Genomic DNA, 27350 nt, shown 5'->3' on the forward strand with positions numbered 1-27350 from the left:
TTGAATGTTTAGTTGGATTTTTTTTTCAATATTTAACTAAACTACACAAATAAATCTGGAATTTGTATTAAAAATATCACAGAGTCAAGACAATGAAATACATTGAAAAGGATTATTACCTGGGCTTACTTTCACAGAACACTTAAAAATGACTGATCTGTAATTTGTAAATCAAATAATATCAAATTATAAATATCAGATTAACATAACATTTCTTATAAAAACAATCATATAGCAACAACACTTCTATGTCAGAATTAACAAAAACACCCACAATACACCAACATTAAAAGCAGAACCTGGAAACATTAACACCTCAGCCAAAAACGTTCACATGAAATCAGCATAGCTCAACTACAGAGCACAGTGTGGATCATGTGGTGTAATATGCAACCTTGTTTACAGTGTAGAGGCCTGACTTAAAACCTGGCTCCATCAGGGAAAAAACAAAGCATGCAGCCCTCTCTTCACGCTCTGTATCTCTCCGTCTTGCTACAAAAGGTACACAAACACAAAGACCCATTCAGGAAAGACAATTCAGTTCAAACCTTACACAACACCATCTGAGTCATAAAGTCTCTCAAGACTGTATGTTATGTACTGGCTTTCAATGGAGCATTGTTCTGCTGACAGAGTGAAGATCACAAAATGAAAGACAGATAAAAAGCCAGTCTAATGGTTCAGGTCAAATCCATCCAACCTGTGTCGTGTGGACTCACCATCTCACTGAGGAGTCTGTCCTGGACTGACTTCATATCTTTTCTTATCAGGCACATCTGAAAACAGCAGGCAGAGAAGCAGGGTTTTAGGGGTGGGAACATAGAATATGACAGTCAGGACAAGCAGGGGACGAGCTGACACATGAGAGAATGACATAAGCAAAATGTTGTAAAGGCCACTCAGTGAAAAATGATTGGACAGAAGGGTTGATATGCAGAGGTGAGATGTACTATTTAAAAAAACACAGATGAACTGTGAATGAATATTTCTTCTATTGTCTTCAAAGCTACATGAGCTCTGGATTTATGAAGTTAATTAAAGACTTTAGCAACACAGTGAAGTGCATGTTAGACATCAGCTGTTAAAGCTTGAGCATCAGACCTTGGATGTGAATATTCTCTGCTCATACTCCAAGCTGTGACACACGTTACTATGGAGGGCTTTCTTCAGGGTCTCATTTCTGGAGGGAAGGAGACAGACAATCACACAGCCAAATGAGGCAGAGCTTCAGAAGGCGGGAGAACACACAATGTAAACGTAAAGGAAATATACAGTGCGTTAAAGGAGACCACAGGAAACCCTGAAAAACACTTGTGCAGTATTTCTTAAAAAGTGAATATATGTTTTACCTGACAGTACATTACAGTACATAGTCAGTAAAATGGTTTAACCGAAGTGGCTTAATTTGAAGTTGAATTTCATTTGCTTTTAGTGGTATGTCTCAACGATATAAAAGGAGTCAACCACTGAACCCCTTCACTGAATCTTACTTATTCGGAATCAAACATATTTCTAACATTGTCTTGTGAAGCAGAAAGCCTATGATGAAGTCTTCAACTCTGGGAAAGCATGGATCTGATCAGGACTGAAAAATAAATTCTCCTGTTATGGGCATTGATGTGACCATAGAATCAGTCAAGATTGAACTACCCAGAAACATGACACAGAACTGAAGACCACTGACAAAATATGGTCAAATTCACTTACTGTAATTATGTCACATACAATCTCTGCTGTATGGCAGTGTGGACAAAAAGAAGCCACAGCAAAGAAGAAGAAAAAAGATCTAGTACCAAAATTGTGAGTTTTCAAAAAATGACACAAGCAGCCTGACTGAGGAAAAAGCGGGTTCTGACTGAATAAAGTGCTGTCAGTGAGAAGGGGAAGCACACCCATCTAAAACCATCACTTCTCTGAATCATGCAGGCAGAATCATCATTTACATGGTGCTTTTTTTAAGGACAGAGGTAACAATTAATGGGGTCAATACAAAAACTGTATTTTTTTTTTAAGCAAAGGAGGGATTACTGGGTTCTCTTGATCTTGTCAAGTGAAGAGATAATGTTGAAATCCTAATCTTATGACCAGCCACTTATGAAAAGACACGTTAATTAAAGCACGAAGAGAGTTGAGGCATGTTGATAAATTTAGGTGCTTTGTATTAACACAAAACTTGAGTACCACATTCATTTTTAAAAGCCAGCATGACCTTATGACTGTATAATTTTTTCATACTCATTAACTTGGACTGGGCATTCTAGCCAGAACAGCTCTTTACAATCAGCCCAGCAGTGGATAATAATAGGGGAATGCTTGCTAAATAAACATCAGTGAACTCAGCTTAGTCATATGAAGAAGAACTAGCCAAAAACTAGCTTGTGCTGTAGGGTGCATATCTAGCTTATGATGATTAGCCTGAGGAAAAATGTCTTTTCCTGTCAAGCATTTTAATCCATTTTTCACAGAATAAACAAGTGTATTATTCAACCTTTTACAGAGTATTTGGGTTTACGCCTGTGGCAACTGCATTGATCCAACTGTGGCAGGAAAATAGCATCAAACTAACAACATGGCTCTTTCAGTGCTCACACAAACACAAACACAAAGTCCTAAATTTCACCTCTTGGTTCCTTGCTCCTGGTAAGACCGGAAAGCCACAGTCTGTTTTTTCCAGTGAATCTGTGAAAGAACAGAGACAAAACACTGATCAGACACTGGTCAAATCAACATCAACAACACGTTGTATTTTGTAACTTCATATTTTGTTTTAACAATATTAATTTCCACATTCTCTCCAAACTGTTACACAGGTAGTCTGTGTGTGCATAAGAGATGGAAAGAAAGCGTGACCTACAGTCAGGTCTTTCTCCATTCTTTTCAGAACAGTGTCATCCTGCTCCAGTTTGTCGATTTCTTGCAAGAGGGCCTTCTGAACCTGTGCAAGCCTCTGAGTCCTGTACAGAGCAGAGAGAATTAACCAGTGAAATGTAAATCTAAAAGTAAAAGCAAAAACAAGACTAGGTCAAAATATAGTATGTGGTTGAACCGCCTATGGTCAAATCAGTATTTTATAACTGTGACATCATCTGACAAAATCACCGAACACATAAATTAAAGACAAAGACTTACTTATAAAATGATCACTCAGAGAGAAAGTTAGAAGAGAAAGACTCTTTTTCTTTTTTTCCTTTATTTCAGTCATAGTGAGAGAGAGATGGAAAAAATTGGAGCGAGAGAGAGAGAAAGAGGACGACCTGCAGCAAAGGGCCCCAGCCTGGACTTGAACCTGGGCCGGCAGGGCAAGGACTAGCTCAAATGACATGAATTCTACCAGATGAACCACCGGGGCCTGAGACAGACTATATTTCTTATTTTGTCTCTCACACAGCTTACAGCCTCCATCTGGGATCCACAATAGTTTGATCTGTAGAGTTGGTCAGAGCGGTTAGAACGGAGCCTCGGTAGCAATGACTTCTCTCTCTGTCTCTCTGTCTCTCTGTCTCCCTCTCTCCTTCCACCTCTGTTCAGTGTGTCTTATTTTATTTTATTCCTCTGCCTCCTTTAGTAATAATGATACATGTTATGAAAGTAGTTTATTTGCTGTAATGGAGGCGAGGCTTGGTGTATTGGAAGTGCTCCTCCACCTGCATTTCCCGAGCAGCTGGGAAACCAGAGTGGCTCGATAGACTACGACTCCGCTAACCAGTGTTAATACCACCACTCAGTCAGTCGTTCAGTTAGTCGTTCAGTTAGTCAGTCAGTCAATCAGTCAGTAAGCAATTACAGGGTTGGCCCTGCTGTTGCAGTTCAGCCAAAAAAATAAAGTAATAGTGCATGTTTTCAGATTTGCAGGAAGGCAGAATGTGAATATACAAGTACTTATTTACTAACAGAGTAAACTTCGAACTACTTTAAGAAAATTAACACTGATTGTTGATTGTACAGTTGTCTTCTCTAAGAAACAAATTGGCGGACAACCAGCCAACAAATCAAGCTGTACTGTATCTTGATGGTATAAAGTATCAAATTTTCTCATTCACAATTAGCAAATGAGACCTGTGGATGGAAAAAAATGGCTTTATGTTTTGTTTGCAACACTAATTACATACTAACTGACCTGTATTTGGTGACTTGCATGTTGAGAGAGGAGACATGTTGCTGGACGGTTTTCAAGGACTGTTTGTTGTAAAACTCCATCGTCTTGTAACGATTCTGAATACAAACAAAGATAATGGTTAAACAAGGTCATCATTTAACAACATTTCAGTGATTCGGGATTATGAAAAATAGAGGTGTGCTGTATTCAACACAAGTTGTGAGAATATATTCAGTAAAAAGAAAATATTCACTGCTTTCTCAAACACACATGGCCAATGTGCCAAAAACATAACACATCACCACACATTCAGTGGTGTTAAGAACCATTTTGGGGAAAAAGGGGGACTACATAATATAGTGTGACAGTAATGTAGGTTGTGCTGCATATTCTCTTGCTCTTTTGACTATATAAATGTGTGTCCAACCTGGAACTTCTTCTTTAGGTCAGAGCTGAATTGCTGGCACAGGTCACTCGGGTTTAAGTCAGATCCTGGCAACTCCAAATCCTCATCCATGTCCATGTCTCCACCCCTCACTTCAGCCTCCCAGTGACTGGAGCTCACCGTGTGGGAAGAAGACATGACCTGGCTCACCTCACCTACAGCAGACACTTCAGCAACTGAGGACAACAGACACATCCACTAATACGTTAGGAAAGACTACCTCAGAGTTCTGGGTAAACACCAAAAAACTTTAGATTTTACAGGTTGGAAATTTTGCTCTTCCAAAACAAAACAAAAAAAGATTTGAAAACAAACATTTTCACTGCATTTGTAATAAGACCAATCAAAAATGTTTTAGCTAAACTACAAGAAACAGTTTGTTGTTGGTATGCTCTTTGTACATAATAATACCATAACATAATATATAAACTAGAATTAACACCTCGTGGTTATATGCCTGCACCAAACAGTCAAGTTGCCGTTTACATCCATGTTTGCCCAGTCATATATGATATATGATAGTGAAGACTTTGAAGGAATTGAATAAAAAAAACACTATGATGTCACAGTCAAGTTGACATTTGACCTTTTGCATTGGCATGTGCCAAATTTAAAGAAATTTCCTTATTGTGTTCCTGAGATGTCACGTTCACGAGAATGGGATGGACAGACAGACGGACAAATGGACAACCCGAAAACATAATGCCACTGGCCAGGTTGTCGCTGGTGCTGAGTCATAACCTGCTAGCCCCTGTGTTAATTGGTAAAACGGTCCGTCAGGTCTCATCTCTGGGTTTGTGCTCCTGTAAAGGCGTTGAAGCCTCCATGTGTTTTAAAAACTTATTTTGAAGCTCCGCTCACTCTTCCATGCCCATGTGCAGCGTAGCTGCGGTGTTGCTGCTTTAACAGCATCGTTCTGGATGTTAATGAATCTGGCTGACCTTATAACTGACTCAATTCACCACTAATTACTACAAGCAACATGTCTTACAGGACTTGAACAACTTCCTTGGCTTCATCCGAGGAGAACGCTGTCCTCTCATCTTGCTTTCCTTCCTATCTTCCTTCTCATCTTCCTCGGACTCACTGGTTGAGGTGATGTGGCGCTTGCGACTGGGTCCTGTAGCAAGAACCACAAGTTACAATACATTAGTCCATTATATGACTGTTTCATAACAAAGGGACTCCCTCTAAAACATATCAGTGATTTGACCATGGAGCCTTATTTGGGAATTTGTGCTCATAATCACTATTTCTTTAGATATATTTTTGTACTTCATTGTAAACTTGTTTGGATGTAAATGGAATCTAGCTCTGGGGTTGGCTGTACAAACTGGGAAACCCAGTTTATACCTGGTAAGGACCAAGCTGAGCAATAAAGGTTTTTTACCTGACATATGAAGCTGCACAGGCTTTACGTCTCTGTCTGAAGATGGTGTTTTCTGTCAGGATGGACAGTAATTCATTAGTCATTTGTAACTCAGTAACTCATCCATCCATCCATCCATCCATCCACCCATCCAAGGATTATCATACAATGATAAAAAATTAAGTGTAGTAAAGCCCCCCTACCTCTGTTTTATGAGACACAGTCAAAGCAGTACTGGGGCAGTCCTTAACTCTGCGGCTGAGCACGGATGACTTAGTGGATGATTGGCTCAGTGAAACCTGGGATACTGAAGACACTTTACTAAAGCCATAAAGGTGGTCATGGTTGATAGTGTCTTCAGGGAATGGAGATTGAGGAGGAGAAGGCATGGACTGCTTGTCGAGATCAAGGAGTGTGGATGTCAACAGGGGCAGGGACAGAGACAAAGGAGATCGAGGTGCTGGAGATAGATGCTGCTGAACTGGACTTATCTGGAAAGTGATGAAAAAGTGATGGACAAGAAGAAGTATGGCAACTCATTTAGTAGTTATCTAATCACCATTTATGTCATGGATTAGTGACAGTAAAATGATAAAGACATTTTCCACAATGCATTAGGGGGCACAGATGAAGTGTTGCAGCGCTATTATCTGTTCTGCATGGAGTGAAAAAGGTCATTTCAATCATGCTACTTAATCTTTCAGAACATCATATGTAATTCCAACATTTTCTGCATAAATACAAGATGTTTTAGGGAAATGTATTAGGGAAAGTTGAATTTCTCAAATGGACACTTCAGACTTAAGGGTTCCCTACATTCACCCGAATTCATTTTAACCCTGACAACTGTCAGCAGTTATGGGTGGCGATTAAAAACTACTTTAAAAGAGAACCTCAAACCTCAAAAATGGTTGCAGAGGGAGGGAAGTGGTACTTCTTCACTTTCTCTGCCCGCATTTTCTCAGCTGGTCTGGGAATTTCAAATAGCAATGCTCAGGTCACAGACCTACTTCCTGAAGTCCTAGGTTGCTGTTTATGAAGGCCTTAAGTCATTTAGTAATTCTCACATGACTAACGAGTGGCGTCAATGACCTCCATGTAGTGTAAAGGTGAGTGTTTCACTCAAACATGTTAAATACCAGGGGACTCATCACAACTTATTAGATTTAAGTTCAGCTGCAATTGACAACCATAACATATTCTAGACTATACTGCCCATATATACAGCACATCATCGGATCATTGCGGTAAAAAGGAGCAGGTGGTACATGCTACATTAAAACTCTGAATGTGACCCTAACCCTTGACTCAGAATCAACAAGAACTAGTTAAGACGTCAGTAAGGTGCTGTTTTACCTCTGCTGCACTCAGTCCAATGGGAGGATGGGGTGCAGGGGTTTGACCTCTCAGTGAAGAGAGAGACAGGGCAGACTGGATGGACTGAGTCTTGGATGTGCTGAACTTCTTTTCTGCACTGTAGGAAGAGGAGGGCTTGAAGTTTCCTTTACTGCTGACTGTAGAGTGAGGTTTGGGTAGCAGCAGGATTGGTGAGGGGGTGTCCTGGCAGGCAGAGTCAGGGGAGGCAGGGAGTGGGGATCCCCGCGGGGTGAGGAGAGGGGAGCAGGTCAAACCCAAGATTGGGGCTGACCTCTCGGCAGCTGTGAGGGTCCAAAATAAGCACAGATGTTCAAACAGCTGGCCTCAGAAGTTGGACAGAGAGTAAAAGGTCAATATACATACATGGTTTCAACATATCAATTTACAGTTAAGAGGTTAGAGAGCAATAGGGTCATTTATGTAAGTGTTTTAAAACTGCATAAATGTGATCTGAGTGAAAATGCATCTGGTGCAACCGCAGAATAATACACCAAATGTTTTATTCTTTACAGGAGTTAATATAAATGTAATACAGACACTGAACTGGCCAAATAAAAATGGATGCAACAATTCGGGTTTAAGGTGAATATTTTTTTGTACACATGTCCATTTCAGGTAGGACAAATTTGAATCCTCTTTCAGGTCTTCTAAATAAAAGTGATTAGTGATTTTTTTTTTACAACAGGCCCCCATTTTTCCAGCCACAAGCAGACTTTAATAAGTTGAATTTGGTCCTCCATGTGACTAAATAATCTCCAAAGGTAGGTGCTCTCATTCACTCTTGAGCCAGTTGATTACACAGGAAATGTTGCTAAAAAGCAAACACTAACTCACTATACAATCTACTATACTTTAGTGGAATCAAAGCAAAAGCAATATTTGTCAATTACTGCAAACTATTTATGCCAGCAAAGTGTCAAAAAGGCTAAGTAATACATATAGGAATTAATAAACCATTGGACACACCATGAAACATGTAATCGACATTAGCTTATGTCAAAGGAGTCAAATGACTGTTATCTAACTCTGATGCTGGTGAGAAGCTTTCCACAGTCTTACATCTCATCTTCTCGACGAAAGGAGGCGACGGAGAGAACGAGGTCTGGCGGGCTGCCCAAGAATCCTTCAATGCATTCATCTCTTCTAGGACAGGGATGACATTTTTCTTATGTAACTTCGAAGTTTCTTGAAGAACATTCTCAGGCCTCTGCTGCTGAAAAACATAAAAGAATTTCTGTTAAATATATGATGATCATCAAGCACAATACCCATTCAGGCAAAAAAGGCATGTGCACGTTCAAGACCATGTCTTATTTCCAGCTTAATAAAGCTACAACATAACATTTTGGTGTAGGACTACATACATTCTTTCATATGTTTGAATGACTATGTCAACATACATGCATACACATCTGATGTAAAAATGTTATATGAAGATCAAATGATGCTCATTAGCACTATTACTAACTAGGATCCACTAAAATGTGAATCTATATCACTTTGCAGAATTTAAATAAAATTTTCAAAATTGGATCATTTACAGACAATCATCACAATAAACCTATTATCATCAAATGTGGTTCGGAACCTCTGAACAAGTTTTCTCACTCTTCCCCCCTGCTGGTCTACAAAATATTTCTGTTGGCAGACAAACCAAAATGTAATGGGATATTGCTGCAACATTCTAATGTTACGATAACTATGATGTTGAAATGAATCCCAGTGACCACATTCCAAAATGATATTACTATCCATTCACACTGCAAATAACAAAATCAACAACTAACCAGAAATGTTCTTCAGACCTCAGAAAGGTAAACTGACACATTGTGTGGACTGTCAACAAGCTTTACAGCTGAGAAAAATTGCCTGTGACTTAACTTCTCTTTGCTGTTGCCCGCCAAAAGCCAATTTAATTTCCAACCCATGTTGTTTTCCTGCCAATTTGAGTTTGTTTCAAAAACATTAGCTCCAACAGCAGTATATGATGCTTGGAAAACAACTGAAACCATGTGTGGAGTTTACTGTGGCTCTGATGTAGTTGTTTTCACATTTTTGTAATTTTTTGAAGGATGCTTCCTAATACATGCTTCATACCTAGATTTCTTGCCTCATTTACAATTATACAATATTACAAATGTCAATACCAAAATCAGATAAAAACAAATGATCTGCCAGTTTGGAATATTGTAGTTGTATAGCCCCACCATAAAAAAAGCAATCAGAGCTTCTGATCTGTCAGAATAGAGGAACTTGCTAACTCAGTTGATCACAGTATGAGCATGCGGTGACGTGGATGGATGTTTTCTAGCAAATTCAGACATACAGATGCTTCATGGCATGCAGAATGGATGATTGTTTAATCAGGATAACATGAAATATAAGCACTATGACCTCTACCTTAGAAGTGGATGGCTGTTCTGACACCGACACTGACTGTGACTCTCTGCTATGATGGTTGCTCTCTGGTTTCATATATCTTTTGGTTGGCTGCTTGCTCACAGGCTGTTTCTTCATTGTTTGAGCAGCCTCATGAGTTTTCTTAGTATTCTTCAGATAATCCGGCTATTAAGGGATAAAGAAAGTATGATTCATTCTATTTGAAACATCATTTTAATTAACGTCTTTGTTACTAATATTCCATAAAAATATAATTTGCTGGACTTCTGCACCAAGCAACTCATATTATGTGTAATTCAACAAAACTCAAAAATGGTAAATGGTATGGGGAGATCCACATTACTAAATAATTCAGAGAGATAACGAAGATAAAACCTAGTCTCATTGTCATGTGCATACACAATAAGAACAATAAATATGTTATTTGTTCAGCAGATATAAAGGGAGGTCGTTTGCCTTGGGAACAACAGGCGTAGCTGATTCTGACTGGCTGTCATCTGTATCTGGCTCCCTGTAGCTCTTGGTAGAGGTGTGTACAGCTCTCTTGGGCCTCCCGCCTGCTGCATGTGGTCTGCTGGGTGCTGCTGCTGGCTTCACTGTCTTCTTTGGCTGCACCACTCTCTCCTTCACATTGTGCTTCTTCTGTTTAAACAACAATGACACACTGTGGCTGACTGTGATAGTGCATTACAGCCTTAAAGCACATTATTTACATAAAACAATCTTGCCTTACTTTATTGGGTTTGGTATTGCCCTTTACATGTTTTGGGGAGGGTGGTGGTAAATCTGCGATATCATCTGTAATGACACAAATACATTCTGTTTATGGAAACATTTTAGTCTTTACATAATTGTATCAACATCCAGTCTTAATGTGATGAGTCTTAGATTGAAAGCATGAATGTGTGGCAAAGTGTGGCTTTAAGGGCTTACATGAAGTATGAGGTGACTCAGCTTTAGGCTTGATGGGTGCCTGCCTTGAGTATTTGGTAACTTTGGGTTTGGGTTTCCTGCTCGACTCCCTCAGCCAGCTGACTTCTGTCATGGCATAGTCTGTATCTGTGTCACTGAACAAATGCTTTTTCACATACCGCTTCTCCTGTAACACAAAAGGTAGTGGGAGATAGGGACGTAGACAGATTGAAAGAGAGAGAGAGAGAAGAGTGAGGGAGATGCTTTCCTGGCCAGACCATGGTGCATTTCAAGTGACTGCCGCATAATTCTTGCTCATATAATAAGTGTAAGCCATAACTTTTGAGTGATAAATTTCCTGATTTTGGAAGATTTGTGCTTTCCTCTTTCCTTCTTGTTTCTGACAAGAGTAAAAGTTCAAATGCAACAAGAATACACACATCTACACAGACTGAGTCTCTACTAGCTTCAACTTTTAATATCTATAAGAAAACACTAAGTATAATGAAAGTTTACTTTTGTCATAGGTTGTCCTTTCTCGGTTGTGTTGTGGAGTCCTGAGGACTCATGGATGCCGCTGTCAAATAACATGTGGAATATGAAATTAGAGAGATTTTAATAAAAAAATCTTGACAGAATGTTACAGTTTTAAGATCTGCATTTTTTGACAAATTACCCCACAGGACATTCTCAACTGTAAGACCTACCTGTTCGATATGGAAGAAGTGTTAGGGAAGGCTTTATCCTTTCCCTAAAGAGCAATAAATAAGAATTTAAAAAACACAGTGGCATACCAAGTACTCCTGTATATTACATTCAAATATATAGAATAACTAACACTAGCAATATTTACCCCAATACTCAATGATGCTTCAGTGTTGAATGCAAAAATATCCTTTCTGCTCAACAGGAAAAAAAAGGCTTTACATGCATTCTAAAAGCCACTGAAATATTCAAATGTACCTCAATCTTTTAATTGAACTGTATTACCTCTGGCCTGAAGATTTTGATGCTGTTTTACTGTGGGATTTCATTAGGCTTACAGATGTATGAGGTACGTCCCTCTATAGTAGATAAAGATACTCTTTAGTAACTCAAGCTGGAGAAAAGTAACTTTAAGTTTCTCCAAACTATAAATCATAATGATCACTTACTTTGGCAGTTGATAACCAGCTCATATTGAAGAGTGGCCTATAATAAAAACACAAATGGTAACTAAGTGGCACAATTATGCAAGCAATGACATTTGTTCATTTACTGCAGTACAACATAATGTAGCCCTACAACCATCAGTGTGCATACTTGTTGATATGAAGAGGAGTCCAGCTCTGATTGATGTTGTTAATCTCATAATGGCTAGAGATGAGCTTCACCATGCTTTCTGCAACCTTTGCATCGCTCTGAGCAGGGACAATAGAAGGTATTAGAATCACAATATACATTACAAACCTTTGCATGGAAGGTCAGCTGCTTAAATTTTATAGATGTCATACCTTCTCTTTGCTTGAAAGGGCCCTGTTAGTTTGAGCCTTAACGTTGGGTTGTATTTTCTCCTGCAGAGCCACGGTTGTGGGAGCCTTGACTGGAGCTTTGTTTAGATTAACATCTGCTTTCAGTGACATCCGGCCTTTGCTATTCCCTTTGGCCAAGCCATTTCTCTGGGCCTGCTGCTTGTTGGAAGTACCCAAAGTAGAAGCACACTGGTCTGCGGAGCCTCTGCCTTTTGAGTCCCCTCTGGTACCAGACATTTTTCTCTGGGTTGCAGCTGGCTCTTGAGGTGCATGATCTTGGTTCTTCTCAATGAGGACCTGCTGCAGGCGCTGGGTGAGTTCAGTATGGAGCTGCTTATGGTTGATAGGGCCTGAGCCTGGAACTGACAATCTCAGTGCTAAGGTTGGGTGCTCCTGCTGTTGTGCCGAGTTAGAATGAGACTCTAAAAGACAAAAAATATGAATTTGAAAAAAAAAAAAGTTTAACAACATTGAATTTTTACCTGGATAGGTAAAAGATACTAGATATTGATGTGCATAATATTAAGTGATGTCTGGTGAATTGGTGAAGATATTTTAAGACTTCTTTGCTTACCAGGTCTTGACACAGTATTTATTTTCTGTGTGGGCATTGTTACCATTTCAGACACTGACAGTTTGTTCCAGTTAAAAGACCTGCAATTTGAACACATAAACATGTTTAAATATACAATCTATATACATCTACTGTATAAACACAAATGCATACAACATTACCAATCAGAGCATTGATGGTAATAGATCTGCAAAGAGTGTGGTGGTTCTCCACAGTGCTTACATGTTTTTCACAGGTCTGGGTTGGGTGTCAGGCACAAAATTATCCTCTGAAAGTAAAAAGATCAAGGTTTTGTACAAGACTCTCTGAAAAAAAATGGTGTGGTTGTATTTCTGGGTTAAGCTAAACAATACAATACCCAGAGGCTGCTCTTCTCCCTGTCCAGCTAGAACCATATCTACTGCTTTTGCCAGCGGTATATTCTGTAGAACAAGCAGACGCAACAAATGTAAGTGGATGATAGAGTTTGTGTAAATACAACTTTCCTTCCAATGAAATAATATGTAAAAGACTGTCAGGCCAAATAATACCAGATTTGCCTGACAGCTGCAAGAGAAATCCTGTCTGGCGCTGGTTGTGACCAGTAGCATCAAAAATTTGGGCTAGAGTTATTATCTTAATAGTTGTACATGTAACTACTAAGAAGAGTAAAAACCAATATTACTTTGCATAAGTCAATTGTATCACACCCTCATATCCTGAAAACAGTTTAGAAAGATTGTGCAGAAGTAGACAACATATACTACCTTAACTTTATTTAAAAACATAATAATTGGTGATTATACCTTTTTGTATTTATCAAGCTTGTTCTTATTGGCCTGTTTGGAAGCCAAGCCCTGTAGAGACATATCACTCTGAGGAAGAGGCCATGAAATTGAGGTTTCATTCCAAAAGCAAAAACAATATCAAATTTTACATACTGTGACATCTCATTTTTAGCATGCTGTTGAGAGACCACTCAGAGCATAAAACAGTGTTCAGTATTTGGAACACTTACACAGCCTGTGTAACATGTTGAGTTCAGTGTATTCAGTGTGTGTCATACCTTTTCTATCATGCCACCGGCTATTGTGCTTCTGGGTGCTGTGCCATTACTGCAGGTCTTAGCAGTCGTCCTTTGTTCTCCCGCACAAAATTCACCTTTCCTATCACATAAACGAACCATCTCCAGACATGGTTTCCCTTTACTGTTTGCTGGAGTGTCTAAAAGGGTGAAAGTACAATGTTATAGTTGAGAGTTGGATCTACATGCCTTGCTTTAATTCCTCTTCATGAGGAATAAAAAAAAAGTGATAAGGAGCTTCCAGTCAAGCAAGACAAACTGCCTAGAATGGTTTGGGCTAGAATACTGTGGATGTGAATATGGATATGACAAGAATCTTGATACATATGGCATTGTCAGGCTGTTAAGAATGAACTTTTGAGTTTTTAGAACCTCTAAGGTCTGATGATACCATGAAGATAATGCAGGAATACTGGACCTGGTGTGACAGAAATTCTTTACAGTTTCTAATTTCCACCTACTTGATGGCTTTACAGCAGAGAGGGAACTGGCACTATGTACACTTCCTCCTGCACTATTGCTGATGAAGGTGGTGGACTCTGAAATCCTCATCCTGGCTGGAGTCACCATCTGGATTGGAAAATCAGAATGACTGTGTCTGTGAATCTTTACTTCTTAAATGGTCAATTTAAATGTGTCATTCAAATGATCACATATAAATATTTTATGTGTAATCCCTTTCACGTGAAGGCGATGGCACCATCACCTACAGAATGGATGTACAGAAATTCTGTTCCCTTGCTCTCTACGCCCCCTACAGGCCCCCCTGCATTTCAGCTGGTGATCTGAGTGCCAGGTGCACAATTTCACAGCAGAACTACAACCACCAATTGAACTTTTTGAGTGACATACTGTATTCATAATTTTTCATGAAGACATAACACATAGTGGTGTGTTGTTACAAATTATATTTATGAATTGACCACTGTTTATACAATACAAAACTCTTTTACCTGTATATGTGCAGACGATGCAGGTAAAAGGTACGGGACTGTATTCTTCTCACTTTCACCAAGGGAGACCTGGCTCTCTGGAACAACCTCCATAGAGAAAAGCATGCAGTACAAGCACAGAAACATCTCACAGCTGCAATGCAATGGTAATTTGCACTTACAAAGCTTTCAAAATGTTTAAAGCACTTCTGACACAATATCACATTAATGTAAAACTCATTACTAAGACCTGGCAACCACTAGCCCATATAATGTTTTCTTTGTAGCCATGTCGCAGTTACTGAACATAATTTACACCATATATTCAGACAATTTAATCTGAGCCTATCTCAAACCTGACTTGAGCCAATCACATAAATGGTTCACCTACCCCAACCATCACCAGTTCAATATAATTTGGTATCTGTAATGACCACATTAATCATTATAGCTGTATACTGAAAGCATTATGTTAACAGACCATTTCTTACCTGGGAGTTGTTCTCTTCCATTATGATTTTAACTGTAGTCTTCACCACAGATGTGCCCATCTTTCCTACAAAGCCCTGACAGGAAGAGCATGTAAATCTTCAAACTGATAAAAACTGAAACAAACAAGGTAGTGTTTAATCACTATGAACTGTTAAAACTAAAAAAAAACGAATTAAGCCAAGTGTCAAAACCTTTTTTTCACAGAATGCCAAGTTCTTCTCAATGCCATTATTGTACCTCTCACTTTTACTTCTTATGTATCTCTGTGTAACAAAAAAAAAAAACATATAAATATTCCTACAGACATTGTGACCAAAAGGTTGGAATGAATAAGCCATGGCCTACTTTGTTTTTGCTGTGTCCGTAGACACTACGAGCAGCCTGCAGGATGTCCAGGGAGGAGCTGAAGTGGATGGTAAGATTCGATCCTTCGACTCCACCAACGACCACCACCTCGGACAGTTTTAATTGCAATACCTTTCTCTTGCCCTCCTCTATAGATAAAAAACCCATTGTATTATACAGTAGTCACAAACACACACACACAAGCAAATACTTAAAGGATACACCTGGCTTCGATTACCTGTCACAGTGTAACTTTGGACTTCATTCTCACTGATACATATTGTTTCCCACTGTCCCTCCTACATGAAGGAGAAACCACTCTACGTTAGACTGTAACAGATGTCTCCTGTTGATCATGTAAATATAATTAAAGTTATGCAGCACTTTTCAAATAGACTATTAATCTTGAGGTACCTGCATCTCTCCATCAGCCAAAGAGAAGTAAAAGGAGATGCTGTGGCTGCCAAGGTTGAAGTCGATCCAGAATTCGTCCAGCTTCTCATCCGCTGGCATCAGCAGCTGACAACATAACCACAAGCCTTTCAACACACCTACTAATAAATTCAGGAGTGCGTGATGGATTGTGATGTTCCACCTTACATGCAGTTAATTGTATGAAGAAGGCAAAAGCATCTTTCTAAATTATTGTCTTCTTGTACTGAATGTGCAGTCAGGCCCAGACAGAGAGAATCTGTACTTGTTTCTATGTAACATTGGACATTCACTAATGTTTTAGTTTCAAATTCTGTTTTTTTTCTCTCACATTACTTGATTCATAGAAATCCTGTTGATACTGACCTCATACTTGTCCAGATAAACCTCCAAACAAGGGTAGGAATAGACTCTACAGTACAGAGAGAACATCGATATTCAGTCATGTGCATCTGTCTTCAGCAATGTATGTTCCCTACCTTTGTCAAGAACCCACAAATACTGCATATATTTAGAGGATTTAATAAAACAGAATTAAACATTTCAGTCTAGGAATTCTTGTTATCACTAGGCGAAGAGGTAGAACTATAAACAAAACAGTCATTCTTATTCATTCTATCACTGTGTGAGAGTCATGGGTGTGAAATAGCAGTTGAATTGAAATATCCCTCTTTTGAACGCCAACCCTAATGACCCCTCATGTTCCCCAGATCATGTCTTAGGAAACACTGAGGTACGATATGTATGTACCTCCTCCTGTCTCCCTGCATCCCATTCACCAAGTTCAGAAACTTGCGACAATCCTGAAATCACACATATTTGTTGTGTTACACATTTACTGTGTTACACATTTATATGTAATTGCCACAGTAGTGCACCAAAATGTAAATGCTAATGAGATTAATTGCATGATTTTACCGTCTCAAACTCTGCATCACGGATCTTGGCAAAGGCACTGGCCACATGCTCCATGCTGAACCACCGATCTGCCATCTCCTTCCTTTGGTCAGGAGTGGCCATTCTGCACAGTGCTTCCATCAGGGCTGTCTGCAAGTCATAATCTGACACAAACAGACTGTATTGTAAATTTTTTGTGTCTACGTATGGTTCTGGGTAAAGAAAAGAGAGATTGTATTACTCATAAAACACTTACCACCACCCTCCAATATCTGACCAGCCACTTTGATCCTGTAGAAATATGAAAAATCAAAAGTTCAACAGTGTGTGGATATTGTGAAAAATGAGTAATAATATTCCTTGCTATGAGGAAACTACCAAGACATACATGATGTCTGAGGCCTCCTGTGATGTTAGGATCTTCCTCTCTTTCTTAAGCTCCGTTGGGATTTTGTCCAGAATTAAGTTGAATTTACGAATTGCCTGTTAGAACATTATCAGCAAGTTCATTTAAGAAACACCTGACTCACAGTTTTAATGGTACTCAAACAATGTAGTTAATAAAATCATTTCCAACCTCTTTCCGGATCAGGATGTAGATTCTGGGGTCCACTCCCAATTGACCAAGAGCATACAGGAAGGATTCTGTGATTTTGTATGTTCCTGTAAACAACATACATGGGTAATTCTCTGAATAGAGACAACATTTTCTCTTAAATACTAAGATTCATCATGAAAGTATGGAAATTTAAGCTTTGATATGTTTTTTTTTTCTTCTATGCTAAATGCTAATTATCTTTCACCTAAATATGTTTCTCCAATCTTTCTGTCCATGAGGAACACAATTACCTCAAAACAATGTTAATAGCAAACGATTTGACAGTGCTCTCAGGCAACTGGGATAGTTGGATCAGAATCACACATTTAGACTCTAGTGTGAGGACAATCTAACACTCTCCCTAACTGTGGAAGAAACCAAGAACTCTCAAATAATACTGCAACTTTAAGATTGCACTTTGTTGGATAAATAATGAAGTTTACGCATGTTAGTTACAATTTCCACCTAGATCCCAAAAAAGACAAACTGAAGATGAAACACACATACTGAGGATTGAATACAAATAAAGAAAAAATGTATAAGCGTACCCTCTTTGCATGCTTCATGAACAACCTGTAACAGAGAGGGAAGAAAACAGTGTTACATTTTAGACACAAGCATGAATTTTTTATCATACAAAATCTGTTTTACTGTTAGACATTAGCTCACCGTTAGGGCATCAAAGAAGTCCTCAGAAAGGTTGTACAAAGGCTCATTCCACTGCGGGCCACACTGGATCCACAGTTTCCTACATTTCTCGAACCACTGCACCATGTGCATAAACCAGGTTCAATAAACAACTATGTACTTTTGCTTTATACAGCACTCACACACTGTGTCCCCATAAATATTAGATGTATACTTATCTTCTGGATCAGGCCTTGACATATTACTCCTGACAGCCCTTGACCGACGCCAGGTAGTTTCAGTTTTTCCCCACATTTGTAGACCACAGTAAGACCCAAACTGGCTGATTTGGAATCTTTCTGATCCAAGCACTACATAAACAGTGACATGGTTTCATTAAACCTACAAACATTAGGGAATCATGCCATGTTAGTTAGTGAGTGTGCTGGGCCGCATCTTACCCTGCAGACAAGTTTATCCAATTTGGAGAGAAACTGTTTGGAACATTTCATGAGGGTCACTTCATATATGTCCCTTTGCAAGAATACATCCAGTGCGTGGACATCCCCACTCTTTAACACCTCATCGATGACTTTCTCCAGCTGCGCATGAAAATGGTTAATCATACTTTACTTTTTACCGTTACAGTACTTCACCGACAAAAAATTAATAATGATTACTTTAAATGACAGTAATGTTGGTAAACTAGGTTGTTTAAGGATTGTATTCTCACCTGTGTGTCCTGACCCGGTGCCATTCTTCCTTACGAGGAACAGCTTTACTGCCACTTCGTCTTCAGAATGACTGTAAAGTAAAATTACAATCAACCTGTCAATCTTAACGCCATTTGAACAGGAATTATATATATATATATATAATATATATATATATATATATATATTATATATATATATATATATATATGTATATAAAGCTATAAAGCTGTAAAGCTTCCTGCTATAGGTGAAGGCCAACATAGCTGACAACCTCATCTCTCCATAATTTAAAGCTACTCCGGGACGGTTAGCTTGACATAACGCTAGCTAAAGTCAACTCTCCTAGCTAACACTACTTTTCGACCATAACCGTCAGTGGCCACTGAATAACTAAAATCGTTTGACTGAAATTATTTTAAACAGTTTTCAGATTTTAACGTTACTTACTGTACTGTTCTTCTAAAGTTATTTACTGTATTGTCAAATTTAGCACAAAACATGACAGAGCATGATACCGAATACGTTTTTGACAGTTTTTCATTGGCCCGGCTCGAAACGCGCGAAGTCTTTACGTTCATCACGCAAGCGCATGGCGGGACATCTAACGTACCACAGTCTCCTCTAGTGTCCTTGAATGAATGAGCCCCCTTAACTTTGCAAAACTCACCGGAACCTCTCAATCATCACTTGTTCTGGGAAAGGTGAAACATGTGAAACATGGCATATTTAACTGTCCAATTCTAGGTCGAATCTTCTATTTTTAAGGCAAGGCGTTTTGTACAACCTTTGAAGTTATTGTTTGATAAATTATTCGTAATGAAACGACAATATTACCACTTTTATTTCAATGAAATAATCACTTTTTACAGTTTACTATCCATTTCCATCTAACTACCATGCTGAGTTCTAATCTATTGTATTCAGTAGCAGTGTACTTCACAGCTGAATACAGATGTGCTGAATATGAAGCGAAATGAATATATTGATGAAATTTGGATTAGATATCTGAATGAAGATTTTTGCATTGTTTGTTCACATGCGTTATAAGTTTTAATGCTCAAGTAAATTTCCAATTTACCAAAAAGTGTCCCACTCAACCATAAGGTTGCACTATTGCAGGAGAGATCGACAGATGAAGTGTGTGATGGGGTGATTTCACTGCAAGTATGTTGACTAGGACCTGTTCAAATGAAAAGAAAACCACTTTAAAATATGACAAAATATAGTACAAAAAAAGGAACATGCCAGCAAAAATGCCATTCAGTTTAAGTTTAATGCTAATTCAAGGGAAAGAACTGAAATGTCAGCTTTGGTTTTTTATACAATAACTTAGTGTGGCCATTATGATTTGTTCTCAGGCTGAGATTTAGGAGGTGATGTATGTATGATGATGTAGCTGTGTGAGCACTGAGCAAATCTTTCTCTTGGCTTTTACACAGGCACAAAGGTCAAGTGTGCGGTGGTGACTGTCTAACAGTGGTCAGGATGAAAGAAAAAGGGGGAGGGTCTAATCAATTGAGACCCAATTACATTAGAGAAGCAATGTTAAAATAAAAAAAACAAAACAAAACAAAAACATTCCTTTACTTTTGTGGCCCAAAACTGTTTGTAGTTTCAGTAGTTAACTATACAAAAATGGCAAAAAAAAAAAAAAAGTAATTTATTTGGATCTCTGTGCACATATAAATGTAGTTAAACTACTAATGCAATTGCATGTAGTTCAATGCTCCTCAACACTGGACAAACCTCTACAGTATAAAGAGAGCTTTACCAAAGAATTGTTCCAATTTACCTCAAATCACCCAGTATTCCAATTGAGCTGAAAACATAAAAAAAACACATAATGTTTTAAATATTTTGTTACTAAGGATATGTTCTGAATAGTTTTTCAGACAGACTGATAAAAGAATGCTACAAGTCACAGAAGGTAGTAAAGGGTAGCTAGAAGACGAGGCAGGGCTTCAGCTTAATACGAATATAAACAATACAAATACATAATAATACAAGTTGAACATTATGTGCAATTTTGCTTTATTGTTTAACAAAATAAGCATTCATTTCTTATTCATTATAAGACATTAAAATTGTATCTATTGCATGGTGTTGACATTTGACAACATTTGACTCAAAAATAAACTCTGAATACAAAGCAAAATGGTTCATCAGCAGACCAAATTCCTGCATTATATAAAACTATTTTCTATGTCAAATATGCAGCTGGAAGAAAACTGAATTGCTGAATATTTATATCACTCAGTGGGTGTCATCACCATTGGTTGATTCTACATAAAAGTGCATTTTTTTATTTAAATAGCAAGGAAAAGTGAATATTACTTTGCATTTTTTAAAAAGAAATCACAAAAGTAAAACTGTGGCACTAAAGTGAGCATCAGGCATTAAGAGCACTAGTGTTTGTAATTTTCGCTCTGCCTAAGTTAACAGTTAACACTGAATCTGACCTGATTCAAAAATTCTTCTTTTAGCATTAGTCTAACATAATGAACATTATATGACAATGCAGTTATATATTTTGTAGCAGGTCTTTCTGACAACAGTCATAAAGTGCTTCTAATAGGTTTCTTCTATCTTTAGTCAGCATCCTAGATGAAGTGCACCATGCTATCCTCACATTCTTTGGGCACAGTGAGCTTGTAGTTATGGCAAACTAACTTATAATTCTCTCCATCATTGTTGTCCCAGTATTCAGCCCCACAGACTTTGTATTGAATGGCAAACTCTAGCTCTGCTCCTGGCTGCAGGAAAGGAGGAACAGGCAGGTGGAAACGAAATGTATCACAACTGAGTTTGTCCCCTCCCCCTTCCCAGGTCTTGGTGATGGTAGACACCCATGACGCCTTCGTTTCTGTGCAGCTCTTCCACTCTGTAAATGAATAGCGAGCTGTGACGTCCTTCTCAAAGTCCAAATTGATGACCTGGGTGATTCCAATAACACCCAGTTCAAAACACAAGACCCTCTCCAGACACACTTTCTGCTCACGGAGACGATGCAGGAATCCTGGCTGGTCGCCAGGTTGTTGGGAAAAAAACGGCTTCATGTATGGCAAAGAAATCTCCAAATGCCTTCCATCTGCCAACTCAGCACCCATCAACAATCTAAAGGTTACATGATGTGGTACAAAGGGATCCTCTCCAGATTTGAAAAGCCTGATGTCTTCCAGGTCGAGGCCCAAAGAGTCAACAAACCGCACACCAACATTTCTACATTGTTTCTTCTTCTGTGTGGTGGAAGGCAGAGAGTGTGACCGTTGTCGGATGATTGGTTTAGGCGTGGGTTCACAGGAGAGACTGCGGTGGTATTCCTTGTCTCTTAGTGGAGGGACTCTAGAGCTTGGGGGGCGGATTGGAATTGGCTTCTTCACTACATTAGGTTTGTCAGCTTGAAGTATTTCAGTCAAGTTGATAGTCATGCAGGGCCTTGAGACGCCGCTGTAAGAGCTGGACATCTGCTGCTCAGATTGTGAAGAGGGAATCTTTTGGTGTCCAATAAACCACCCTTTATCCATGTTCTGCAAGAACTGGTGACCTGCTTGCCTGTAAAGAAAGTTATGAAGCATAATTTATTAGTATTATGTCACATTCATCCCTAAAATGCACTTTAAGCAAATGCATAATGTCCCAGATATAACATTAGTGTACTCCTTTTTTACCTAAAACTGCATGGTGGTGTGCTGCAAATCTAAGAGAACAGCAATTTCGTTGTTGTAAATTTCTCAAGGCAGAAACAGTCACTGCAGGAAAGAGAGTGGGCGTGTACTCTGGGAGTACGTGCCTGGCCTGATGGCATACAGCTTATTTCTCTCTCTCTCTCTCCCTCTGTCTGAACTGTTGTAGGATTACTGAAATATGCTTCAACAAAATTAGACGCTGACATCATCTCACCATGTAAAGATATGAAGCGTTAGTTACGTCTAAGCTGCAGGGTGAAGCCTGCTTGATCCTCCATTTAAAGTAGTATTTATTAGAGCTGCGCGTTTCCGTGCGTCATGGAGTCTCCGCTATTGGCCGCAATCACATCATATGATCTGTAATCAGTAGCCACCTTCATAACTGTCCAGCACGTATATGTTTGTAGCGTGCTCTCGATGGAGATCTGCTAACATGCGCGCAGCAAGTAGGAAGCTGCAAACTGACCAGAACATGACTGACGTCGCGTGGGAGATAGAGTAACTCAAAATTAACAGCTACTGTTGTGCGCATTACTTTTAGCTTCTTTCTTCAAACACAGACGTGACTTTTCCCCTAACCGTACCAACTGTTTATAAGTAGTAAGTGAACTCATCAGAGAGCGTTCGCGTATTTCATTTGAAAGAGCGACTGGCATGTCTGCACTTCAAGTCCCATGATGCACCTCTGATGCTCACTTCGAGACTTCGACGCAAGCTGCGAGCCAGTCAGAGCAGCAGGTAAACAAACCAATCTGACTGGGACGGCGAGCCAAACAAAGCGTATGCGGTGTTTGACCGTCTTGAAATTTTAATGGCGAGAAAGATGACAGTCGAAGAACAGATACGTCTGCTTTCAACAATACATTAAAGTACTCGCTCAATTGTTTTTCAAACAGCGAGGCGGGTCGACGACAAACACAAGGACGAGTTTAACCTGCAGTGAAGAACCGACTGTCGACATCTGCGCATGATGCATTGCAGCACTTTTGCGAAAATGGGTGTTTTTAGCCTCATTCTCAGAATAGAGTATCTGATCCGAGATGTCGGTTGGGTTCTTTAGCTACCGTATCATTTCATTGTGCAGGACTCAAAACAACATCCCCCCTGGCGACCTGCAACATGGGGCCCATAATGCAGGAGCGCACAGCATCCACGACACTGAAACGCGTCGTTTCCAAAGAGAAGATTCGGGTAAAAAATACTGAAAATAGCGGACCAGTACCCAGGTATGCCTGATTTTACAGTGAATACGTTTAAGATGAAATTGAACTTGTCATGTTTTGTCTCAGACACTGGTTCGAGACGAGCCTGACAAACCGATATCATGTTTCCACAGTTCAAAGAAAGGTAACAAGATGAAGAAAGCAGTGGGGCAACTGAAAAATGGCCCACCAGGACCAGGTCAGGATAAGGACACAGTGACAACAATGCAGAAGGTGAGTGAATGGCAAAGTAGTAAAGCTAAAGAGAGACATTCTTCATAAAACTAACGATTTCTGCCTTGTTGTACAGGGTGCACAGTCAAAAGGTGGTAGGGTCAAATCTGGCACTACACGGAATACAAGCAAACTCTCCAGGTATGTGTGAAGAAGGGAGCACATTCTCACTGAATGCTTTTAATTCAAGTAGGCTACAGTAAATCCCCAAATCCCCAACAGCTTTTCCTTACACGTGTCTTTCTCTTTACAGCCCTGAAGAAGAAGGGGATTTGAGACCTCAATTCCGCAAACCCTCATCTGTGCAGAGGAAAGAGGAAAAGCAAGAAAATCAGCGGATGTCACAATGCAGCAACGAGCTACTGCCGAATCGTGGGGGGATGGGAAAAAATCGGCGAGCCCTCTCCCTGCCTCTCTCCCCAATATCAGGGCTACGACACATGCCAGCACACCCCCTAACACACTCCCCAGCCCCCACCCCAGAGGCACTACAGCAGCACTACAACCAGAAGGATGATGACACTGACAGTGCCAGTGATCTGTCAGATTCTGAGAGGCTGCCTGTGCTGCCCTCTCCCTGTACCCCTTGCACCCCTCCTCACCTCAACCTCCGGGCCGAGGTCATCAACACTAATGACTTTCCCCCAGACTTCCCAGGACCCCATGGGAATCTGGGTGATGACGATGAGAGTGAAAAACCCATCTATAGTTACCAAGACTTTCTGCCTCCTCCCTTCAACAGCTGGAGTCTGAGACAGCTGGCAGTGTTCCTTCATACAGAAGGCCGTGGCGCCCCCCGGCCCAAGCCTGTAGGGCCCTTAGAGAAGTACCTGGAGAGGTTGCTGCAGCTGGAGTGGCTCCAGATCCAAACAGTGCAAGCGGAGAGCAGCCGTCCCCCTGGGAGTCGTCCAAGGCCACAGGGTTTCCCCTCTGCTACAACAGCTCACCCACCCAGACCTCACACAGCTCCACCATCCCGACTCAACTCCCCTAAAGGGCTGCGCCAAAGCCAGAGAGCCTTCCCATTTGCACCTGTCAATAACCCCCCATCACCTGCCTCAACTCAGCACCACCTCTCCAGATTTCCAGTTTGCCCTCACTGTCACATTCGCTACCCGATGTGCAATGGAAGCTGCTCTGCCTATGCCTACCAACGCCACTCACGGCTTAGCCCACTGCTGGAGCGCAGAGCCAGACCTGGGGCGCCAGCGAAGCGGAGCAGCAGTGAGACCCGAGCACCCTCCACAGAAGGTAGGAGCCCAGGTGGACAAGGCGGGGGTGGAGGTGGAGCCCAGACCCCAGTTAGTCCATCAGCTGGAAGGAGTCATATCAGGCACATGCAGGCTGCAGGCAATGCCCGAAAGCAACCCCCGGAATCTAACCCAAACTGTAGAGGTCAGGTGAGGAAAAGCCGCGTCAGAGCTAACTCTGAGACAGATGTTAAAAAGGAGTCTGGTGGCATTAAAACAGCCGGTGTAGAGAAACGTGTTTTTGCTGCAAGTAAGAGAGAGGTCATCACCTCCAAGAGAGTGGAGAAGGACTGGCAGAGGACAGAGGCAGGGGGGCAGGCCTCTAAAACTGCCATGAAAAGAGCTGCTAAAGAGCCGCAGTCGCTCTCCAAAGCAACGCTTAGTAGTAAGCAGAATGGCAAAACAAAAAATGTGCACTTTGTTGCAAAGTAACCCCTATAGACCTTCAGCTTAGTGCTTTACTGAGTGGTTACTTAGGAGCTTGAACCTATGCTTGCTTTCTGTGTAATCTGTGTAATACTAACATGTCCTAACTGTCGTACAGCAGTCTAAATCAGTCAGTGTACAGCCTTGAAAACTGTCAGAAATTGAGCAGGTAGACTAGAGATAAAATAACATATATCACACCTAAATAGGACAGAATTATACACTCTGCATTTCATTTAAAATGTACAGTAATTATATAGTCAGACTGTGTTTTGACAGAAGATTCGTCATGAACAGAAACACTACTAGGACTCTAACAACACAGCTTCTATGTATTAAACTGAACTCTTGCACTGCAACACTGCATCTCTTAGTGTGCTACTAATGTTGAAGTAGGCAGAAAATAAGCATCCATTGTACTGTCGGACATCTTTCAGCATAAGTAATCCATAGTGAAGTTTAATACATCATTACATTTTAGTCATCAGATACAACTGTAGCCGTTACTAGTGGAGTTGATGTAGGAATGTATTTGTTTTCATTGCTCTTACTTTACTTGATGTTGCTTTTTATCTTTTCTTTGGTGCCTCATGTTTTAAGACACATGTTCAGTTAAAGCATTTTTGGCTGAAAAGAAGGAGGTGCAATAAGTGGTAGTGTACTCAGTAATGTCATTTATTCCAGATATATTTGTGCAATGGATTTACATTTTTGGTTACAAGGGCTTTTCATGTTTGAACAGCTTGAATTGTAGTCTGATAATAAACTGTATTTTGCATAGAGCTGAGCTCTTTATATCATTGAAGATGGTGTAATGTTTGCTAAGAATGTAAATGCATATTTTTCCAAATTTTATATACCATAGTTATATTTATGAAAAGTGTTGTGGCTGACATGTATTCATCATTGTCATTGTTATGTTTAAATTATCATGCACAAAAAGAAAACATTTAGTAAAAGAGCTGAATGTAACTTTATGTCTACTGATGCTGTACCATTGGTCATTCTGAGGATTCAGTGGAATTTCAACACATCATAGCTGTTAGGCTTTAACAACATTTAAAGTCTGCAGAACACTGTGTTTACATTAGTGTCTTATGTGTTTCTTGTGATGTACTACGTGCAAATGATTCATGAAAACACTTCATCAATGTAAATGATGTGATATGTATTCAGATTGCACCTCTTTACTTAATATTCATGTAAAGTATCAAAGCCATAGATAAGGGGCCAGGAGTGGCAATGTTATTATTTATGTGTACACTATGTTGACAGGCACGCAGAAAGATTGTGGTACGTATTTTCTCAATGTTGAATGCAAGTATTTGTAAGGCATAGAAATAAATGTTTTGCACACAAGGGACATTATCTGTTGGTCATTCTCAGGAGCACCTTAAGAGAATTTACAGAACTCACAACTGTCTTTATTACTGACACACTGCTAAAATCCCAAGCATAACTAGCTAGACTCATGGTCATTAAATCATGCAAACTACTGCATTAACTAGCAAAACACTTTGATGCCAGAATACTTCTCTTTGAAGAAGCAATTAAGTATGACAAGGTTTGCAGTAGTTTTAAGAAAATGTCTTTTTCATTACATTGCATATTGAGATTTTAACCAAGGTTGGATCATCATAGAAACTAATTAAGCAAGTATAGCTAATGTTTAAAAAAAATTATAATTATGTTAATTAGAGCCTGTCTACTCCCAAAAACACACACCTACAAGCTGCCATTATGACAAAGTTTTGCACACCAACTAC

The 27350-nt window shown here is 39.7% G+C and overlaps 3 protein-coding genes across 4 annotated transcripts; 1 reads left to right on the top strand and 2 right to left on the bottom strand.

Moving 5' to 3' along the window:
* Positions 1-435: 435 nt before the first annotated feature.
* sycp2 (synaptonemal complex protein 2) lies at positions 436-18827 on the bottom strand. Its single transcript, XM_022741814.1, has 41 exons — positions 18804-18827; positions 18532-18672; positions 18310-18441; positions 18113-18217; positions 17992-18016; positions 17423-17508; positions 17234-17328; positions 17102-17136; positions 16867-17009; positions 16699-16751; positions 16315-16360; positions 15931-16035; positions 15755-15815; positions 15517-15665; positions 15171-15245; positions 14701-14787; positions 14209-14317; positions 13730-13887; positions 13470-13538; positions 13043-13106; positions 12907-12952; positions 12685-12764; positions 12093-12532; positions 11902-11999; positions 11754-11790; positions 11307-11350; positions 11116-11176; positions 10621-10786; positions 10421-10485; positions 10144-10329; positions 8347-8500; positions 7267-7568; positions 6146-6401; positions 5533-5661; positions 4524-4717; positions 4118-4212; positions 2855-2954; positions 2621-2679; positions 1102-1180; positions 720-776; positions 436-492 (listed from the first exon to the last, which is right to left on the bottom strand). Exons 1-41 carry the CDS (start codon positions 18825-18827, stop codon positions 436-438), a joined length of 4467 nt encoding a protein of 1488 aa, XP_022597535.1.
* Positions 18828-20852: 2025 nt separating this feature from the next.
* LOC111219089 (protein phosphatase 1 regulatory subunit 3D-like) lies at positions 20853-23046 on the bottom strand. 2 transcript variants are annotated; one of them, XM_022741676.1, is made up of 2 exons: positions 22687-23046; positions 20853-22338 (listed from the first exon to the last, which is right to left on the bottom strand). In XM_022741676.1, the coding sequence occupies exon 2, from the start codon at positions 22308-22310 to the stop codon at positions 21387-21389; it is 924 nt and encodes a 307-aa protein (XP_022597397.1). In that variant the 5' UTR covers positions 22311-22338; positions 22687-23046; the 3' UTR covers positions 20853-21386. The 2 variants fall into 2 exon arrangements, with proteins under 2 accessions (XP_022597397.1, XP_022597398.1); XM_022741677.1 differs by having other exon boundaries at positions 22455-23046.
* Positions 23047-23161: 115 nt separating this feature from the next.
* Positions 23162-25612, top strand: LOC111219090. The gene is made up of 4 exons (XM_022741678.1): positions 23162-23698; positions 23809-23908; positions 23985-24049; positions 24162-25612. The coding sequence occupies exons 1-4, from the start codon at positions 23592-23594 to the stop codon at positions 25588-25590; spliced, it is 1701 nt and encodes a 566-aa protein (XP_022597399.1). The 5' UTR covers positions 23162-23591; the 3' UTR covers positions 25591-25612.
* The last annotated feature ends 1738 nt before the right edge of the window (positions 25613-27350 follow it).

Source organism: Seriola dumerili, unplaced genomic scaffold, assembly GCF_002260705.1.
Source record: "Seriola dumerili isolate Sdu_G_001 unplaced genomic scaffold, Sdu_1.0 BDQW01000056.1, whole genome shotgun sequence".
In the NCBI taxonomy this organism is placed as follows: domain Eukaryota; kingdom Metazoa; phylum Chordata; class Actinopteri; order Carangiformes; family Carangidae; genus Seriola; species Seriola dumerili.

Coding starts and splice junctions, on each gene's coding strand:
- LOC111219090 (XM_022741678.1), top strand. CDS start 23,592: ATGGGGCCCATAATGCAGGAGCGCACAGCATCCACGACACTGAAACGC. Junction 23,909..23,984: donor CAGTGACAACAATGCAGAAG/GTGAGTGAATGG, acceptor CTTGTTGTACAG/GGTGCACAGTCAAAAGGTGG. Junction 24,050..24,161: donor AATACAAGCAAACTCTCCAG/GTATGTGTGAAG, acceptor TTCTCTTTACAG/CCCTGAAGAAGAAGGGGATT.
- sycp2 (XM_022741814.1), bottom strand. CDS start 18,827: ATGGCACCGGGTCAGGACACACAG. Junction 18,442..18,531: donor TGGATAAACTTGTCTGCAGG/GTAAGATGCGGC, acceptor CTGTTTATGTAG/TGCTTGGATCAGAAAGATTC. Junction 12,533..12,684: donor AAATACTGTGTCAAGACCTG/GTAAGCAAAGAA, acceptor TTTGTCTTTTAG/AGTCTCATTCTAACTCGGCA.
- LOC111219089 (XM_022741676.1), bottom strand. CDS start 22,310: ATGGATAAAGGGTGGTTTATTGGACACCAAAAGATTCCCTCTTCACAA.